The 22,156-nt window shown below is 42.1% G+C and overlaps 1 protein-coding gene across 4 annotated transcripts in view; it reads right to left on the reverse strand.

The window, feature by feature from the left end:
* Nucleotides 1-1,086: 1,086 nt before the first annotated feature.
* pkib (protein kinase (cAMP-dependent, catalytic) inhibitor beta) overlaps nt 1,087-22,156 on the reverse strand; it is a 136,532-nt gene continuing 115,462 nt past the window's right edge. For 3 of the 4 annotated variants that reach the window (XM_068018323.1, XM_068018342.1, XM_068018333.1), the window contains 2 exons: nt 3,467-3,641; nt 1,087-1,708 (listed from right to left, as the gene is read on the reverse strand). In XM_068018323.1, coding sequence (XP_067874424.1) covers nt 1,629-1,708; nt 3,467-3,614 — 228 coding nt within the window. In that variant the 5' untranslated portion in view covers nt 3,615-3,641 and the 3' untranslated portion in view covers nt 1,087-1,628. The remainder of the gene's footprint in view (nt 1,709-3,466; nt 3,642-22,156) is intronic. The other variant, XM_068018314.1, reaches the window with a different exon arrangement.

Genomic DNA, 22,156 nt, shown 5'->3' on the forward strand with positions numbered 1-22,156 from the left:
ACTCCTGTTTCTGTCCCTCAAGCTTTCTTTTGAGTGCATGTAGAGTAGGCGTGAATTGTGGCAGTCCGCACTTTATCTGTCTTCTGTTCAGAGCGACGCTTTGCAATCTATTTGTGGTCGCTTGAGAAGCCCTGTAGGCTCTCAGAAATTTAAGGAGTTGTTTCCAGCTCTTTCCTTCAGCGTGAGCTGTTCGTATGATTTTCAATAAGGTGCGATTAAAACATTCCACCTCTCCATTCGCTCTTGACCATAAGGGTGTGATTCTTCGATAGTTGAATCCTAAATGGGTATCAAATTTGGTGAATTCATGACCGTTAAACGATGGGCTGTTGTCTGTTGTTACTGTATCAGGTATCCATTGTCTTGCGAATACAGCATCAAATTTGGGTAGAGTTGCTCTTGCAGATGTCGATGTTGCCTTTGGGGACTGCTGCTAAAGAAGTCTTGATGAGCTGCTGCAGTTCATACTACAGATAACACTGGAGGGCTGGATAGCACTGGTTCTTTCACTACCTGCTGCAAGCCCAGTCTGGCAGCTATGTCTTTCAGGACTCAGACAGCTTGGTCAAAAGCGGTACAACCAAGCTACTCTTGGTGATGGACATTGAAGTCCCCCACCCAGAGTGCATTCTGTGCCCTTACTACTCTCAGTGCTTCCTCCAAATGGTGAAGGAGTACTAATTCAGTAGATGAGCGATTGTGGTAGATGGTGATTGCAGGACGTTTCCTTGCCTAGGTTTGATCTGAAGCTATGAAATTTCATTGAGAATCAATATTGAGGACTCTCCAGGCCAACCCCTTCCCCGTCCCACTACCCCCCCCCCCCCCCGCCCCCCACCACTGAATCCCTCACCCCTCCCACCCCCTCAACTCCCCATCACCCCTCACCCCCCCACTCCCCGCCACCCCCCAACTCCACCGACTCTCCCACCACCACCCTCCTGGCATATTGTACATACGAAATCAGTTGATATTTGACCTTTACATTTCAATTCTTAATTCAAGGCATATTTTTAAGAATGACAGACAACATCGCAGACTTTATTTTTAAAGGAAACTTCTATATCAAAAATCACATCGAAAAGTTTTTGCAAATGTTATACAAACTACAGCAGTATAAAGCAGTTAATGCCCAGCAAAACATTGGACGTTGGAAGTTAAGAACACCAAAGACAGTACAACACCACTAAGAACATGAAGCAGTAAGTAGCTTTGGAATAAGAAATCGGACAATCTCCCAAATATGTCATTTTCTGGAAACTATTGTTGGATCAGAAAATAAACCTTGCAAATTACTGATATCTGCACATATTCTATCCACAAGTATTTTATTTTGTCTAGTTATATAAATACCATTTGAATGAATGACATCAGGGCGTTGGTAAATGCCATCAGTCATAGAAAAAAAAGAATTAGAAGCAGTTAAAATAAAACAGGTTGTTGAAATTTTATCTTTGAGAATTCAGTCTAATTTCTCCCCACACTCTCAAGAGAAAGAAATGCTTAGGTTGCTTCCACTTGAAGTGGTGATCTCTGGCTTTGCGGTGCTGTATGAATCTGGGCCCTTCGGTGTCTCCTGTGAAAATTATATGTACACATGTAATGTAATATTGCAGTTAGGTGGTCTGTTATGATGCATTGTTCTTTTCTTCACATTCTGGAGGTTTGGGTGGTGTTTCTGATGGGGCTCCTTCTTCTGCTCCTTCATCTGGGATCAGATCACGAATAAGAGGAATAATTATAAATATTTATATCTCAGTTACTTATTGCTTTAAATATATCATTGTGACTACTGATTTTTTAATTTGAAAACAAATAATGTGCTTTCTTTCAAATATTTATGACCAAGATTGATGCAAGTTTTGTTGACGTAATCTTAACAATATTGTCTTAATATTTCAGAGATGCTGTGGTGCCCAGTTTAATTTTTGCAAAAGCCCTACTTTTTATATCTAATATCCCTCTTAATCACGTAGAAACGTACATGTGTTGAATTTGTTTTGGTAGGATTGATTTAGAAGTTCATATATTTTTGTTTACCCTTCTTATTTAGGAAAGCCTTCATGAAGGAGGCCTATCTGCTTGATTTAGTGTTGTATAGATGCAGCTACTTGACTTTCTGTGAACAAATGGTCATTTGTATCTTAACAAATTTGTAGATGAGGACAGAATTACCCAAAACCTAAATTATATGTGAAGAGAACTTCTAACCCGTGTCAATCCACCTGCTCTTAAATCATGAGTTGTATTGTTGGATACTGATATCTCATTGATGGCCTTAATATACTAGATCTTTTACACTACATTCACACTCGTACCAGCTTAAATATGGTGTAAAGATTCCAGGACAGATTTGCTGAATCGGAGATATCTTACTTGATTTCAATGAGATCCATCAAAGTGATAGTAGAGTGAGGAGAACAGCAGAACTGGCACAATGCTCCACTTTTCAAAGCGTATTTATATCTATCTAGCAACGCAAAGGGAAATCTCTAAAGGCTGTGTAACATATGCAGCCAGACTACATTGGTCCATCTAGCTCTTTGTGAAATTCCAAGGATCATTATATTTATGCAAGCATCTATTCAGTATGTGGCTCAGCACTTACCCTACATTTGGAGAAGTGCTGCGTGCCTTGGATGAAGCCAGTGTGTGGCTCATATAACTTGCCGGTTTAATTGGGTAGCGTCATTCAAGGAGAATTTTAAGTAAAAAGACAAGTATAATAAAGGCATGAAGATGTTAAATTACTTAGATCACACCAAAGAGTGGGTCAGACTATGGTCTGTTATACCAGTTTAGTGCTGCTTATTAGCAAAATTATACCAAGAGGAATTTAATAGCACTTTCATCTTTTCAAACCGTGATATGTGAATGAGGTATAAAGTTATAAGGAGAGAAGATTATTTAGGGAAATTCACTTATTGGTACTGTGGGCTAGTGCCATGAATCCAATCACTTTTTTCTCAAGGAAAAACAAAAGGGAAAAGCTTTAAACATTTAGTAGTTGAGGGAATGGCAAGGCAGGTATTTTGGCCAAGATAATGCCTGTTCCCAAGCTTTTCCCAATTCACTCCTAAGCAAACCACACAATAATGCATGGAGGGGACTAAGGGACTCTTCTTCCCATTTTCTATCTCTCTCTGGCCTCTGACTCCCTATGATATGAGCAGTGTTAGGAATTTGGGATTCAGGAATCATAAACCTGCATCATTACACATTAACAATATAGCACATTGGAACATCATCAAGTGCATCATAGCATCTAATTCCCCTTATTGTGCTCTAAACACATAGTTAAAGTAAACAGAAAAGGTATATTTGAATTATCTGTAATAATTCAATGATATAGTTAAAAGCTCAGTTGCTGAAATTATTTTTGCAAAGTATTGACTTTATATTTGCACTTAGATAGTAGCTACTGTAAGAACATCAACTACAGGACATTCTTGGATGAAATCTCTACCTGTCCTTATGGATAGTTCTGACAGTTTGTGTGGTAAATCAGCTGAATTGGCTCCTGTTGGAGAACCAAGGATATCAGGTAAGGCATTTCTGCGGCCTGTCCGTCCTGATGAGACAAAATCTGTGACAACAGGCTCCACATCAGTCATTTCTGAGTTGTCTCCTCATAGCAACAGCTGAAAGGAAATAAGGAGAATTGTAAAGTAATGGCACTTGATGCTTATTCTTCTCCTCAAGCCAGACTAAAAGCACTAACCTGCTCCAAGCCCACATTTCATAATCTATTGATAACTTATCTTATGCCTGTCACTGTTTGACACTCAAATCATCCGTATTCACTCAAGAGACATTACGGTAGATTTTGATTTCGTGCACTAGCCCATTTTATATCCTTCCTGATTTTTATTTCCAGTGACTTCAAATGTCAGCTGCAGATTCATGATCACACAAAGATTTATTTTACCCATTCCATTTCACGTGGAAAGGGTGAGAAATGGAACTGCCTGTTTCTTGCAGCTTAGTGGCATTATTTGTTTTTATGGAAAAGTCTGAGTCTAAACTGTCTTGTCCAAATTACCTGGCGGCAAATGTTCAACGGGAGAAATATTTCCCAAATAAATCAGGAGATTGTGACAGGTGTGTGGAGTTTAGAGCCTGGGTCAATTTGTTCATTCAGCTAGACCAACTAAATAAAACTGTAAATAAAAAACTAAAATCAGCATACAATACTTTTATGACACAGCTCTCTGCTTCAGTTGGACTTGAAGATCTCCTGAAATCAGTGCTATGGGCAGTTATGACAGATACCTGTCTCTGTATAAACTAGCTTGTAAGACACATCTTTAGTACATGCTCCTTAAGACTTCTGGGTGAACATTATGGGCTGAAATATCATTTTGGGGGTGGGAAACAGGAGCTGGGACTGTTTCCAAGTCCCGACCCCACCCCCAGGGAGTAACAGTCCCATTTGGGATTTTGACCGGGGCTCCCCCTTAATTGGCATGGAGGAAACAGGTTCCCTGTCCAATTAAAGGTGACAGGCGGACTCTTGAAATCGGAGGGCCAATCAGAGGCATTTCAGCTTGAGAGGAGCAGCCGGCTGCAGTAAATGGTAAGTAACTGAGAGGGCGCTTCAACATGGAAGCTCCTTCTCACCAATTAAAAAAAAAAATCAATTAAAAGCAGAGAAAGCAGCTAGGATTTCCACAGTGGGGGGGATCCCCTCTACAGAGCAGACTTTGGCTGCACCCCCATGCAGGCAGGCAGGGAGGGCCTGTAGGCCTGTCTGGAGCACTGCACCAGCCTGCCACTGGGTGCCCACCTCGAGGCAGTTGAGCTGTCCCCTGTCATGACAGGATACTGGAGAACAACTGGAAAATCCTTATCAACCTCCCTTAACAGCCCTTATCAAGGTTCTAAATAAGCTTAATTGGTTTCCTATCTCATTGGGGGCTGGCAGCCCTGTGGGCCCTGAACCAGCCTCGGCCAAAATGGCCAACGCTGGGAACACAGTTAGAAAACTGGCACGCCAGCCAGTGCTGGTATTTTCAAGCTCCTTCCACCTTCATTCCTGACCGCAGTGGGGCCTGAAAATACTGCCCTATGTCAGCTGAAGACCTGAACAAGAATTCAATATACAAACTGGAACTTTTAGAAAGTTTTAAGAAATAAGTTAAAATATGTAATTCATTAAAGGATAATGATGCTCATATTTCTTATTCTAATTTACCTGATATATATTTTACAATATAGGCTTTCCTTTTAAAACTGACATACTGCTTTTAATTTTATCAGCTCACATCGTTGACAGTTTTCTTGGTGCTGGCATAAAGCCCTTTTTCTGCTCTTCATAAGAAGGTTAAAAACACCTACTGCTGATTCTAAAACTGCTGTATAATCCCCTTTCATGCTTACTGCATGTGTTAGAAGGCAAGTGTCTTTTGATACTAACGTGGTTTGAAAACCATGAAAGTTGATAGTAATGAATTATTCAGCTGGCTCTACTGTGTTCCATAGTCAGGGAAAACAGCTCTAGTATGTGAATTTAACCAGACTTTCATAGAGATTTTTTAGCTGGTTTCCAAAAGCTGGTAAATTAAAAATTCTCCCAATTTCAGTATCTCCAAGATGGATACAGTTACACAAATCTGAAACCTTCATGTTTTGTATTGGCTACCTGAGAAAAAGCTCAATGAACCAGCAGTGATCCTTTTTAATATGAGAAAAGTTGACAAATGTTCTTCTGGTTACTTGGAGCTGTCTAAACTTCAGTTAAACTGGAAAGCTGAAGTGATGCAAAGCCAAGAGGCCACTTTACACCCAAAGCTGAACTTTGATCTAACATTGATTTTGCTGCATAGTCAAAACTGGCTTACAGTAATGTAAAATTTATAGTAAAGCTTCCCTATTGGAAGATCTAGGGACATTTGGCACTTGTTACACAACAAAACATTATATACAAGTATATATATATATATATATATATATATACATAAATATATTTAGAGCTGTCACAATACTATGTTTTTAAGTTGTCATATCATTTTTGATGGCTGGGCCTTGTGTTGTGCAATCCTGATGCAAGATCATGTTTTGTCTATATCTTACTATAAATCAGAATATTTAGAGTGAACTTCTTAGTTCAAAATATTGACTGAAAGGATTTCTGGAGCAAGCTGGCCAATAATGTTAGTCCCACCTAATAAGAAACAATAATGACATTATAGTGCAGCAGTATCTCAATAATACTGGAAGAGATGCTACCTTCCATGACGGTGCTTCTGATATGACCTCCTTTTTCCTCAACCGAGGATTTCCCCCCACTGTGGTTGACAGGGCCCTCAACCGTGTCCGACCCATTCCCCGCACTTCTACCCTCACCCCTTCCCCTCCCTCCCAGAACCGTGACAGGGTTCCCCTTGTCCTCACTTTTCATCCCACCAGCCTCCATATCCAAAGGATCATCCTCCGCCATTTTCGCCACCTCCAGCGTGATGCCACTACCAGTCGCATCTTCCCCTCCCTTCCCCTGTCAGCATTCCGAAGGGATCGTTCCCTCCGCGACACCCTGGTCCACTCCTCCATTACCCCCACCACCTCGTCCCCGTCCCAGGGCACCTTCCCTTGCAATCGCAGGAGGTGTAATACCTGCCCATTTACCTCCTCTCTCCTCACTATCCCAGGCCCCAAACACTCCTTTCAGGTGAAGCAGCGATTTACTTGTACTTCTTTCAATGTAGTATACTGTATTCGCTGCTCACAGTGTGGTCTCCTCTACATTGGGGAGACCAAGCGCAGACTGGGTGACCGCTTTGCGGAACATCTCCGCTCAGTCCGCAAGCAGGACCCTGAGCTTCCGGTTGCTTGCCATTTCAACACTCCCCCCTGCTCTCATGCTCACATCTCTGTCCTGGGATTGCTGCAGTGTTCCAGTGAACATCAACGCAAGCTCGAGGAACAGCATCTCATCTACCGATTAGGCACACTACAGCCTGCCGGACTGAACATTGAGTTCAATAATTTCAGAGCATGACAGCCCCCCACTTTACTTTCATTTTTAGTCATTTTTAGTTATTTTTTCTTCCTTTTTTTTTTTGCATTCCTTTTTACATTTTTTGCATTTATTTCATTTCATCTTAGTTTGTTCAGTTTGCTTACCCACTGTTTTTTTCAGGTTGTTTTTCTTCAGGTTTGCACTTGCTGATGTTCTATATTCAGTATATTCACACCTAATCTGTACTAATGCTTTGTCTTTCAAAACACCATTAACATATTGTTTGCCTTTGCTCTGTGACCTTTTGGTCAGCAATGTGGCCTGGTCCAATCTGCACCTTCTCCTTTGTTATCTCTTGCCCAACCCCCACCTCACTTGTTTATAATCTGTGACTTTTCTAATATTTGTCAGTTCCGAAGAAGGGTCACTGACCCGAAACGTTAACTCTGCTTCTCTTTCCACAGATGCTGCCAGACCTGCTGAGTGAATCCAGCATTTCTTGTTTTTGTCTCAATAATACTGTATTGTTAGTGGCCTCTGGTAAGTGACCAGACATAATTGGAAGATAATTCCATCTTGATTATAATTCCCATTTTCAAAGATATACATATACACACAGAAACACAGTTACAGACATGACAGATACAAATCTATTACCAGCAGAGGTCACTGTTCAATTAAAAACAATTCGAGATGCCACTCTAAAAATTCAAGATCCCAAATTCAATCTCCATTAACATTCCAATATGGAGACAATTTCCAAAAATATCCCTTCCATTTGGTTAAGAACACAAAAAAAGTTAAAAATATTGAGAGATTTTGCTTATTGACTTTTCAGCTCCTCCTGACTCCACACCACAGTAAGTAAAACAATTTCAGGACCCAGCCTCCAGTGGTCACTTAAGTAAAAGCAAAATACTGCAGATGCTGGAAATCGGAAATAAAAACAAGAAATGCTGGAAATACTCAGCAGGTCTGGCAGCATCTGTGGAGAGAGAAGCAGGACGTTAACTCTGCTTCTCTCTCCACAGATGCTGCCAGACCTGCTGAGTATTTCCAGCATTTCTTGTTTTTATTCCAGTGGTCACTGGTTTGGCTGCAAATTGCCTGAGACTACTGACTGGAACATTGCATGTTGCAGTTGCCAATGGATTTTGGAAGATGTGTCTTCAAACACCTCGTAATTGCATATGCAAAGCACCTAAAACCCGTTTCAGCCATGGGACCTAGATACCTGTACATGAACCTTTACCAATAAAGCGGGTGGCACATCTCAGGTGCAGAATGTATGCGCTGATGTCATGCTCCATATTAGATGCTTTACACCTGTGAAACAAGTGCAACAACAACAAATTTCTAGGCCATTGTGTGGTTCTGTCATATCCTGACTTTATTTCAGACCCCCTGCATCTTTATTCTTTTTCCCCTTACCATCTTTCCTTTATACTTGTATGAGCTTTATCTGCTGTTTTCCATTTTTTCTTCTTCATCATACCAAAGGGCTTGGTTATTTTTCAGTTTTCAGTTTTGATAAAGTTTATATCCAAAATGTCAATCTGTTTTTTCCTTTTACAGATGCTGACAAATGTGCTATTTATTTGACACATTATCTGTCCTTATTTCTGGTGACTGTTGTTCGGGTTCTCGCCCTCAGATAATTAGTTATGAAGTTCCATTGCTGCAGCATTCAGCAAACTGAAAAACTTTCTACAAGTGAACAGAAGTGAGAACCCAGAAGAGCTCATTTATTATTATCTCTTTTATTGTCACTTTCAGAACATAATGCCTAAAGTCCCATCACTGAAGTGATTACCATCTAACATTACTGACACTTTTGTCAACTCCCACCTACTGTCACTATTTACACTCGGCTTTCAGGAACAAATTAGGTTAAAGGACAGGTCAATAGAGATGCAGTGGCAGACATTTAAGGGGATATTTCAGAATACACACATTTCAACAAGAAAGAAAAATTCCAATGGTGGGACCCGCCATCCGTGGTTAACTAAAACAGTTAAAGATAGTATCAAACTTAAAGAAAAAGCCTATATTTGCGCAAAGATGGGAGGCAGGTCAGAAGATTGGACAGAATATAAAAAACAGCAAAGAATGACTGAATGAAGAAAAGAAACCATAAACACACACTGTCCTCCCTGTATCTGCCTGGTCACTGCTGCTGGCAGGTCACCAATCACTGCAGTCGAAACATAATGATAACTCAAGTTCAAAGGACAACTAAGTAGCGGATGACACTTGTTCATGTAATATCAGAACACTTCTAGACCAGAGCGTAGAACAGTCCTCATAGCCAGAACGCTGGGCAGGTACAATATCGACATAGCCGCTCTAAGTGAAACAAGATTTGCAGAGGAGTCTCATCTTGAAGTAGGCGCAAGCTACACATTCTAGTGGATTGGCAAGTCCAAGGACCAGCCTTGACAGTCAGGTGCGAGTTTTGCCATTCGATCTGAATTGTCACGTAAGCTCAACTCACTTCCCAAGGGAATCAAGGACTAACTCATGGTACTTTGAATAAGTCTTCCTAGAAACCAGTATGCAATGCTCATCAGTGCCTATGCACCAACAACGATGCATACAGATGAGGTCAAAGAAGTATTCTATGACAATCTCAGCAGGATAATCAGAGGAGTACCACACCAGGAAAAACTCATCATCCTTGGTGATTTCAATGCCCATGTTGGTACAGACTGTAATAAAGGAGGGGAGTACTGGGACACCATGGCATTGCTGGAGTAAACTCCAATGGCCAGATTCTTCTCTCTAAGTGCAGCGAGTTTGACCTCACCATCACAAACACAATCTTCCAACAAGCTGTTAAATTGTAAAACATGGTGCACCCCAGATCGAAACATTGGCATTTGTTGGATTGCATTATAGTACAACAGACGTGTGCTTTTACCCACTGCCTTAGAGGTGCTGAATACAGGTCAGACCATCAGCTGTCAGCAGTATCATGTCCTTGAAGATAACACCTAAAGCGCTACGATACAGAGTCAAATCAGAAAGAAAGCTTGATATAACTATCCTAAAAGACCGGCCAAGAGACAGGAGCTGGAACAAAAATTAGCCATAGAGCTTGCTGGTATCCCAAAAGATAACAAACATTGAAGATTCTTAGAAGAAGTAAAGGATGTCACTCATAGCACAGCTTCTGAGGTCCTTGGATTCATCAAATGGAAGCACCAAGATTGGTTTGACAAGAACGACCAAGATAAAGCCAAGCTACTAGATGATGTGCACAATGCTCACAGATCCTAAATATCTGACAAAAAAAATCACCAGCAAGAAAAGCCAGATACCATCAAGAAAAACACACACTGCAGGTCAAACTGAGAGAGATGAAGAACCAAGGGTGGGAGAACAAGGCTCCAGAACTTCAGGAAGTTGCCAATAAGCATGACCTGAAGGCTCTCCATGAAGGTCTCCGAATGGTCTATGGCCCCAAAACCAAAGGTACGAAACCCATCTTATCAGCAGACGACAATCAGCTCCTAACAAACAGGCATGAGATTCTCTCATGTTAGGCAGAACATATTAACAATCTCCTAAACCAAGAATCCACAGTGTGGGGAAAATATGATTCAATCACTTCCACAGCATCGCGTTCTGGATGAGCTTGCCCTCATTCCATCTCAAGCTGAAGTCACCAAGGCCATAAATCAATTGTCTATGAGTAAGTCTCCTGAGGCCGATGGCATTCCACCTGAAGTATTCAAGTATGGAGGAGCTCACATGGTTAGGAAACTTATTAATCTCTTCTGCTTAATCTGGACATTGTGCCCAAGATTACAAGGATGGTTCCTAACTCACCTGTACAAATGGAAGGGCACAAGTCCATCTGTGACAATCATCACAGTATTTCACTTCTCTCCACAGCAGGAGCAATTCTTGCAAGGGTTATTCTCTACAGGATTGTCACTCATCTTACAGACTCAGTGTACCCAGATTCACAGTGTGAAATTTGTGTTGGACGAGGAATGATCAACATGATCTTTTCAGCATGTCAAACTCAAGAAAAGTCCCACAAACAGAACAAGGACCGCTACATGTTGTTCATTGACCTGACCTGACCAAGGCCTTCAACACAGTAAACCATGAAGGTCTGTAGAAGGTGCTGTACAAATATGGCTGCCCTGAAAAGATGATTAGAGTCATTTGCTCATTTCATGATGGCTAGTTTGATACAGAATAGTGTCTTATCAGATGCCTCTTGCTCAAATCAATGGCACCAAACAAGGCTGCGTAATGGTTCCAGTTCTGTTTGTCATCTACTTTTCGGCCATGCTCTTGTATATATTCAAAAATCTCGATGGAGGAGTACACATTCAGTTCAAGACAGATGGCAGCCTCTTCAAGCTGCAAATGTTTAATGCTCGCACAAAAGTCAAAGCACAGCTACTAAGTGAACTCTTGTTTGCCAATGACTGTGCTTTCATAGCACACACTATCCAGAGGACATCCAGCTGCTTGTTGTCCGCTTTGCCCAAGCCTCAGAATGCTTCGGCCTGACAATAAGTCTAAAAAAGACAGAGATCTTGTACCAACCTCTCCCTGGCCACAAACTCCAAGACCCCATAGTCACAATCAACAATACATCCTTCAACTCAGTTCAGAAGTTCTGCTATCTTGGGAGTATCCTCTCCAACACCACATGTTGGATGATGAAATTGCCCATCGCCTGTAAAAGCAAGATCAGTATTCGGCAGGTTCACCCACAGGATTTGGAGAAAGCATAGAGTCTGTCTCAAAACAAAGATCAAGGTCTACCAGGAAGTGGTTCTCACATCACATTTGTACGGCTGGGAGGCATGGACAACCTACCAGTGTCACATAAAGCAATTAGATGCATTCCACTTTTGCTGCTTAAGATCTATCTGCAACATCAAGTGGACAGACAAAATCCCTAACGCCAAAGTTTTTGCAAGGTGCCGCATACCTGGTATCGAGAGCATGCCCATCAGAGCTCAGCTTCGCTGGGTCGGCTCAGTGGCTCACATGGAGGATACTAAAGGTGGTATTCTATAGCCAGCTGAGCATGGGAACCTGCACCATAGAACATCCCAAATGTATTCTGAAAGCCAATCTCACAGCCTGTAAGTTGGACCCTTCTACATGGGAAAAAACAACTATGGACAGATCCAAATGGAGAAGTCTCTGTCATCAAGCAATCTCAACATTTGAGGAGAAAAGAGTCAGGTCCCTACAGGATAAGTGAGCACACCACAAATCCGGTGCCTTCACTCACCCCTCCAACAGTGACTTCATAAGTAATATTTGCAATCGGATCTGGAAATCAAGTTTTGGTTTAACATCACATATGGGACGACACCAACCTAGACGGCAAACATCCAGTCTCCTTACTGAACACCCATTCGTAGAAGCGACAGGAGAATCCATTAAATGTTCATTGCCATGAACCAAAATTACCAAACCAGCCAATTATCAGAGGATTGTTTGGCATTAGATAACAGAGTGATAAAATGAAGTAATCCTTGGAATTAATTGCATTTTTGTTTACTTGATGTAAATGATTCTCTTGACAGAAATACTCTGATGCTGATCAATGCATGGTTGAGACAGAATTAAAATGTATTAATAATAGATTTAATGGACCAGCTTTTTCATTATCCTTGCCTCCAAAATGGCAGGCAGGAAGTGCACATCATTACAAGCTGGAAGTGTGGCACCCACCATATTGGTGAAGGCAAAAAAATGCCATCCAGGCCACACATCGGAAACAGACTTTAGCCACTTTGCATATTCAAATAAGGGGACTAGCACAACCCACCTTCTCCTAGCCATTACTACTGTCCAACCTGGTCGCTCCCACTTCATGATTGCCCATCTTTTGGATCCCGTCTAACTACTAACTGGAGGGCCTGTGCTGGTATTGCAGCAGCTGGATCTTCAATTCCTCTTTGCTGCTGAGCTGCCGGGGGCACCTCTTCAGTGTCCACAGCTTGCCAGCCCAATATTGGGTGCTTTGAAGCCAGGAATTCTGGTTTACCTTTACAATGCATTTCAAAAGTACAACAGAACTTGGAAACACATTTGTCGTTGAACAATGATGATCAATAGAATAAAATATCGTGGGGACTACCTTTTGCATTGTTACAAAATATGGATGAAAACTGACGGTGTTTGATGCTGCAAGACCCGCTGAGTATTTCCAACATTTTCTATTTTTATTATAAAAAAATTGTTCAATCGTATAAAAGCACAGCATAAAATAAAGTTATATTTTATTCATCAAGAGATTCAAGAGCCAGAAAGCAAATTGATCATTAATACTGCATTCTCTTAAATTCTTATGTGCATCCACAAGTCTTTCTGAAGACTTCCCTGGAAAACTGTAGTGGGGAAGCAGTGAACAATGAGCTCTAATCATTGATTTGTCAAAGCCTTTTTGCTGAAAATCATTTAAAATGTAGTGCACATATGTTTATTCACAAGTTTAGGTGATAAAAAGCTGTGCTTGGGCTTGTTTTCACATTGATATCTTGGATGTGAATGTTTCCCCTCGAGGACACTGGCTGACTGGAGAATTCCGAAACTGGGTTAGAAAATTTGCATTTTAATGCCTGATTTAAATATTACTGAAAGCCACCTGTTTAATGGCCAAATCAGAATTACATCAGAACTGCTTTCCTAATGATCTATTAACTACACTCACGACTTGCCATTTGCTGTTTTTTCTTTTCTTAGCAAATTTTTATGCCAACAGGTCTCAATGCTGGGGAATGGAGCATTTTCTAATTTTGGACTCTGGCTAGATGCAGAATAAAGCTCTTCCTTCTCTGCAGCAACAAAGAGACTATACATCTGCATCAAATTGCTCTCTAGTGAAAAGAACACAAGTTCATTCTGTGAGTCTCACTTCATAACTTGAAACTCCAAGATCTGGAATTTTCCTTACCTCCCTCCTCTAAAATGCCTCTATTGCATTCATGTCCTTTTGAATGTAGGATGCCCAAAACTGACATAACTTTTAAAATCTGACCTAACCAAGTGATCTATATAATACAGAATCATACATACAGCAAAGAAGGCGGATATTTGTCCCATCATGCCTCCGCTGGCTCTTTCAAAGAGTCATAGACATAGACAAGTTGGTGGAATGGGCAGATAGGTGGCAGATGAAGTTCAATGCAGAGAAATGTGAAGTGATTGATTTTGGTAGGAAGAACATGGAAAGACAATGTAAAATAAAGGGTACAATTCTAAAAGGGGTGCAGGAACAGAGGGACCTAGGTGTATATGTGCATTAGTCATTGAAGGTGGCAAGACAGGTTGAGAGAGTGGTTAATAAAGCATACAGTGTCCTGGGCTTTATTAATAGGGTCTAGAATACAAAAGCAATGAGGTTATGTTGAACTTGTATAAGACACTAGTTCGGCCTCAGCTGGAGTATTGCGTCCAGTTCTGGGCGCCGGACTTTAGGAAAGATATGAGGGCATTGGAGAGAGTACAGAAAAAATTCATGAGAATGGTTCCAGGGATGAGGAATTTCAGTTATGAAAATAGATCGGAGAAGTTAGGACTGTTTTCCTTGGAGAAGAGAAGGCTGAGAGGTGATTTGATAGAGGTATTCAAAATCATGAGGGGTCTGGACAGAGTAGATAGAGAGGAACTGTTCCCACTCATGAAAGGATTGTGAACGAGAGGGCACAGACTTAAAGTATTTGATCAGAGAAGCAAAAGTGACATGAGGAAAATCTTTTAAACACAGTGAGTGGTTAAGGTCTGGAACGCACAGCCTGAGAGTGTGGTGGAGGCAGGGTCAATTGAAGCATTCAAAAGGGAACTAGACAGTTATATAAAAAGGAAGAATGTGCAGGGTTACAGGGAGAAGGCGGGTAAATGGAACTGAGTGAATTGTTCTTTCAGAGTGCCGGTGCGGACACGATGGGCTGAATGGCCTCCTTCTGCACTATAACAATTCTGTGATTCTAGTCCCACTCCTCTGCCCTTTCCACATAGCCCTGCAATTTTTCTCCTTCAAGTATTTATCAATTCTCTTTTGAAAGTTATATTGAATCTGTTTCTACTACCCTTACAGGCAGTGCATTCCAAATCATAACAGCACCCTGCTCAAAAAACAAATCCTTATCTAGTCTCTGCTTCTACCTCAAATCTGCATTCTCTGGTTTCCTTCACATCTGCCATTGGAAACATTTTCTCCTTATTTACTCTAGATTAGTTTCTACATTTACTATCACCTTTGCTTTTTTTTAAATAAAATAATTTTCTGCTCTCTTCCCCTGAAAACATTGACTAAGCTAGAATGCCATTTAACAGGTACCAACTGCTCCCAGTCCCAAATACTAGTTGGTGGTTATTATATGTGACCCTGTACGATCAGCATCAGAAAGCTATTCAACAGTCGAGGCATCGCATCCAAGCCTGAGTCTGTTTGTACCCAACCTACACACACACATACACACACGCGCGCACGTACACCCACTATAGAACAAGATCCTGAGCTAATTTATTTGACCCTCCAAGAACTTATGGGTTGACTTGAACTTGAGTTCTTTCAATACTATGCCTAAATACTTTACTTAACTGCTGTCAGATATCACATTAATACTTACATCTTTATCCTCAGTAGGTTGCCATATATATACTTGTGCTGTAAACTACACTAGATGGAGGAGATCACAATCATAGCAACACCATTCACTGAAGTCCTTTAGGGAAGGAAATCTGCTGTTCTTACCTGGTCTGGCCTAAATGTGACTCCAGACCCACAGCAATGTGATTTACTCTTAAATGCCCTCTGAAATGGCCTAGCAATCCATTCAGTTGTATCAAACTGCTACAAAGTCTAAAACAAGGAATGAAACTTGACTGACCACTGGCATCGACCTAGGCACCGGAAACGACAATGGTAAACCCAGCCCTGTCAACCCTGCAAAGTCCTCCTTACTAACATTTGGGGGCTTGTGCCAAAATTGGGAGAGCTTTCCCACAGACTAGTCAAGCAACAGCCTGACATAGTCATACGCACCTTGCAGACAATGTCCCAGACACCACCATCACCATCCCAGGGTATGTCCTGTCCCACCAGCAGGACAGACCCACCAGAGGTGGCGGCACAGTGGTATACTGTCGGGGGGAGTTGCCCTGAGAGTCCTCAATATTAACTCCCGACCCCATGGTCAAACATGGGCAAGGAAACCTCCTGCTGAATATCACCTATCGCCCCTGATGAATCAGAGCTTCTTCATGTTGAACACTAATTGGACACAGACAGGGCGAAGCAATCCCACAACCGACAGATCAGGTCTAAGCTCTGCAGTCCTGCCACATCCAGTCATGAATGGTGGTGGACAATTGAACAACTGACAGGAGGAGGAGCTTCCACAGACATCCCCATCCTCAACGATGGGAGAGCCCAGCGCATCAGTGCAAAAGACAAAGCTGAAGCATTTGCATCTATCTTCAGCCAGAAGTGTCAAGTGGATGATCCATCTCGGCCTCCTCCTGAGGTCCCCAGCATCACAGATGCCAGTCTTCAGCCAATCCGATTCACTCCACGTGATATCAAGAAACAGCTGCAGGCACTGGATATTGCAAAGGCTACGGGCCCTGACAACATTCCAGCAATAGTACTGAAGACTTGTGCTCCAGAACTAGCCGCGCCCCAAGCCAAGCTGTTCCAGTACAGCTACAACATTGGCATCTACCCAGCAATGTGGAAAATTGCCCAGGTATGTTCTGTGCACAAAAAAGCAGGACAAATCCAACCCAGCCAATTACCACCCTGTCAGTCTACTCCCAATCATCAGCAAAGTGATGGAAGGGGTCGTCAACTGTGCTATCAAGTGGCTCAGCAATAATGTGCTCGCTGACACTCAGTTTGGCTTCCACTAGGTCAGGTGAGGTGAGAGTGACTGCCCTTGACATCAAGGTAGCATTTGACCATGTATGGCTTTAAAGAGCCCTAGCAAAACTGGAGGTAATGGGAATCAGGGGGAAAACTCTCTGCTGGTTAGAGGCATACTGAGCACAAAGGAAGATGTTTGTGGTTGTTGGAGGTCAGTCATCTCAGCCCCTCCTCAGATACTGAAGCAGCCCGTGTCCATATGCAGCAAGACCTGGACAACATCCAGGCTTGGGCTGAGAAGCAGCAAGTAACATCAGCGCCACACAAGTGCCAGGCAATGACCATCTCAAACAAGAGAGATTCTAAACACGTCCCCTGGACGTTCAATGGCATTACCATCGCTGAATCCCCGACTATCAATATCCTGGGATCACCACTGACCAGAAACTGAACTGGACTAGCCACATAAATGCTCTGGCTATAAGAGCAAGTCAGAGGCTGGGAATTCTGGGGCGAGTAACTCTCCACCTGACTCCCCAATGCCTGTCCACCATCTATGAGGCACAAGTCAGGAGTCTGATGAAATACTCTCCACTTGCCTGGATGGGTGCAGCTCCAACAACACTCAAGAAGCTCGACACCATCCAGGACAAAACAGCACGCTTGATTGGCACCCCATCCACAACCTTCAGCATTCACTCCATTTACCACCGACACACAGTGGCAGCAGTGTGTACCATGTAAAAAATACACTGCAGCAACTCACCAAGGTTCCTTTGACAGAATCGGACAAGGGCAGCAGATGTATGAGAACACCACACCTGCAAGTTCCCCTCCAAGCCACATACCATCCTGACTTGGAACTATATTGCCATTCCTTCACTGTCCTGGAACTCCCTTCCTAACAGCACTGTGGGTGCATCTACACCCTAAAGACTGCAACGGTTCAAGAAGGCAGCTCGCCACCACCTTCTCAAGGGCAGTTAAGGATGGGCAATCAATGCTGGCCTTGCCAGCAACGCCCACATCCCATGAACAAATATTGAAAAAATCCCAACTTGGAGTCGTAGGTTGGCTGCATTTCTGCCAGTGGCATTGTTTTATTAGGCTTATGAAGGGTCATTGATCTGAAACGTTAACTCTGTTTCTCCCTCCACAGATGCAGCCAGACCTCCTGAGAATTTCCAGCATTTTCTGTTTTTATTTACTCTAATGTTAGGCTGATTTTGAAACTTTCAGTCATTTCTAATATAGTTAAAATGAAGTATAAAAATGTAAAATCTATGCAAAATGGTTACTGAGTTAGCAACACCATCTTTTGCGTGATATCACAATTATTGGCAGTAATGCTAACATATTCATGTTTATAATATTTCACTAGGTTGTAGGTCATGGATAAAACATCTGGTAGACATCATAGATAGGAAAAAGATAACAGAAAATAAATGAAAAACTCACCAGTGACTTAATGGTTAAACATACTGCTCATCACGGTACAATACACCTTCACTAAGTCAAGCACTTAAGTGATAGGGCAAAATTGATTGAGTTAACAAGACGGCAATGCTATAATTTTGCCATTTCTCAAATGGTTTCTATTCATGCTTTCTGAAAAATTAACTTCCAGAGACATACCTGTGCTTTCTGTGAACTGGACCTGGAGTTTATAACCAACATATCTGGATAATAGACCACAGTGTTAACAATGTTCCCTTTTACCGCTCTGAATGGTTCCATTTATTCCTGATCTCTTTAAACCCATGGAAAAACATTATGCTGACAGACAATCTATTTTAGGCTAAGCTACTAATTTTACTAAAGAGATTATACGGAAACAAAAATAGATCAGCAGATTAGATAAATTGTCTACCACCGATAGGTAAATTAATCTGTTCCCTGAGCCATCATAATGAATTATTTCAACTTTCTGAAAGTCTTTTATTTGAATTCTTTAACTGAAGTTTTGCCTCATGACTTGGCTGAAATAAACAAACTAAACTATCTCTAGCAGCTTTCCTATTCATCCAAGATTTGGCAGCTTGTAGCTGAAGAGTTGTTAAACAAACCAAGATAAACTATAGCAAATTGACACAATCCAAGTAGTTACATAGTGACACCTAGCTTACAAATATGGTATTTTAATATCTCGAACTTCCAAATCAAACACTGTAGCCTTCCTTATTGCTGACAGCGTAATGTACTCCTGGCAAACTTAAGGTGAAATGCAGCCATCATTTTACAGTGGCCAAATCAGAAAGGCATTTTCTTTTCTTGATATGTGTAACTAAAGAATATAGGAATATATAATTATATAATTCTTTGTAATTCTACAGCAACATCTTTAACATAGTAAAACAGCCCTAGGTGTTTCACAGGAACAAAATCAAACAAAATTTGACACCAAGTCAAATAAGAAGATACTAGGGCAGATGACCAAAAGCTTGGTCAAAGAGATTGGTTTCAAGAAGTTTAAGGAGTAGCTTAAAGGAGGAAAGGGAGGAAGAGAGTCAGAGAGGTTTTGGGAGGGAATTCCAGAGCTTAAGGCCTTGGCAGCTGAAGACATGACTACCAATGGTGGAGCAACTAAAATTGGGGATGTGCAAGAAACTTGAATTGGAAAAGCGCAGAGATCTTAGAGGGTTGTGGGGCTAGAGGAGATTACAGAGATAGGGTGGGGCAAAGCCATGGAGAGATTTGAAAACAAGGATGAGAATTTTAAAATTGAGGTGTTGCCATACCAGATGCCCTTGTAGATCAGCGAGCATAGGGGTAGTAGATAAATGGGAGATGGTATGAGTCAAGATACAGGCAGCAGGACTTTCGATGACCTTACGTTTATGTGCAAGATGGGAGATCAGCCAGGAGTGGGTTGGAATAGTCAAGTCTAGAGATAACAAAGGCATGGATAATGGTTTCAGCAGCCGATGAGCTGAAGCGGGGAAGAGTTGGGTGACATTATGGATATGGAAGTTGGTGGTCTTGGTGGTTATGTGGTCAGAAGCTCATCTTTGGGTCAAATACGACACCAAGGTTGGGAATGGTTTGGTTCAGCCTCAGACTGCTGCCAGGAAGAGGGATGGAGTTGCTGGCTAGAGAGTGGATTTTGTGGTGGGAACTAAAAATAATGGCTGCTCATCCAGTACTGGATGTCAAAAAAGCAGTCCTCGCCAATCCTGGAACTCCCTTCCTAATAGCACTCTTGGAGTACCTACACCCCAAGGACTGCAGCGGTTCAAGAAGGCAGCTCACCACCATGACAATTAGGGATGGGCAATAAATGCTGGCCTAGCCAGTGACGCCCACATCCCACGAACAAATTTTTAAAACATTCAAACGTGAAGTTGTGGGAAAGTTGGGCACAGATTTGATAAATGATAGCATGTTCAAGGAATTGGAAGACAAAATGGAAGTTAGTGATGGAACACTAGTTTGTAAGGACAGATGTTTAAAGGTTTTTTTTTAGGAGGGGTTGATAATGGTAGTTTTGAAGAGAGGGAATCACCTACAATGTTAGTTAGCATGAGAACCAGGAGGGAAATTAGGTGGTCAGCGGCTTTGTGGAACTGGGTTAAAAGAAGTAGGAGATGGGTCTCCTGGACAAGATAAACTTGGAGAGGTCATGGGAGTGATATAGGAGAAAAACTAGTGAAATACCTGGGTTTAGGAATAGGACAGCGAGGTTTGGTTTGGTGTGCAAAAATAGGGGTGATGCATTAGACCCAATTGAATGGATAATCTGAATCTTAGTAACAAAGAAGTCCACATTGATGTTGGATGTGAGGGTGGAGGAAGTAGGGGAAAGTGTTTTGAGGAGATGGTTGGTAGTGGACAAATGAAGCCTCGGATTATCCTGGAGTACTGAGTGATCTTGGCAGAGCCGAGCAAGGCTCTGTGGTACTTCATACGGTCCACCCAAACCTTATGATGGATGGCCAAGTCAGCTGTGCACCAGATAGCTCAAGTCTGCACCTCATGAGCTTGAAGGATCGAAGATGGAGGCTATACTAGGAGGAATGGCTAGAATGGATGAAAGTAAGGGTTTTACTGGGGATTAAAACATCAAAGTTGGAGAGGGAGTGCTTTAAAAAAATCGGTAGCTGCTTAAGTCTTGTGGTCAATGGAAGGTCAAAGGTTGGATAGTTGAGAGTTTAAAAGTGTAGTTATGTGACTTGAGGGAAGAGTTCATTTCAGGGCTGAACATACAAGGAAGTGGGGCTGGAAATGGGTAGTGAAACGAGAGCGGTGAGGGACATGAGGAAGTGTTCAGAGATAGTCTTGTCTGTGATGGGGACCATGGGATTAGATAAGCCACATTATTTTCCAATTTTGAGAGGTTGGCTGGGAATACAGGAAGGAGAGTTTATATGGAGATAAAGGTTATATGAGGACAGGAGGGTAGTGAGTTCAGAGGAGAGAGCAAGGTGCACGAGATGGAGATTAGACTCACCGAGGAAAGGAGGAAGGATATATTGGTGATAAACTTAGGGTGGGGCTTGGGAAGGGATTGAGAACAAGGATTTTACATGAGAGATGAAAGGACTGGAACAAGGTAAGGTGCTCAAAGGAAGGGAAAGCACCCAAGAAGTAGGGAGAGGGACCAAAGTGTAAACTAGTGATAAGGGCCACAACACCACCACTGCAGTTTGGGTGGGGTAGATGATGGAAAGTCAATCCAGATATGGAAGCTTCAGTAAGGGCAAGATGTCATCACCCATAAACTAAGTTTTCATCAAGGCCATGATGTCAATGCAATCGTCCACAATAATGTTTGAGATGACAAGGGTCATGTTCATAAAGTGAACACTCTTGAGGTTAAATATGCAGAGTCTGAGGGGACATTGGTGGATGCAATGAGCTGAATGGGATGGAGGATGGCAAAGTTAGTCTTCAGTAGATGCACTGGGTGAGAAGCTTGGCGAGAGAGGAGGATTGGGCATTTGGAATTGCGGCTCGTAAGGAGGAAGCAATAAGCATCTCGATGGGTCTTTCGAAGAAGGCCGAGAGAGGCACAAAGGGTAGCTGTGGGCTTACCCAAATAGGATTCAAGCCTGGAACAGAGGTAGGAGTGTAGGAATCGATAAGAGTAATGATGGACTGGGGTCGGTATTAGGGAGGGGGAGAAATGAAAAGTGACATCACTAGATGACAGGAAGGGGAAGAGAGGAAAGAAGGACCAAGAGGGGCCAACAGAAGACAAAAAGGGACATAGAAATAATAGACTGGGGTGTGGAGCGGCAGTCAAAATGCGCACATGAATAGACACAGAGAGAATTAGGATTACATATGCGTGGCAAAGATTAGGAACAACAAGTCCCACCATAAACAAAGGACAGGGAGCAGACAATACA

Source organism: Heterodontus francisci, chromosome 3 (assembly GCF_036365525.1).
Source record: "Heterodontus francisci isolate sHetFra1 chromosome 3, sHetFra1.hap1, whole genome shotgun sequence".
Lineage (NCBI taxonomy): Eukaryota > Metazoa > Chordata > Chondrichthyes > Heterodontiformes > Heterodontidae > Heterodontus > Heterodontus francisci.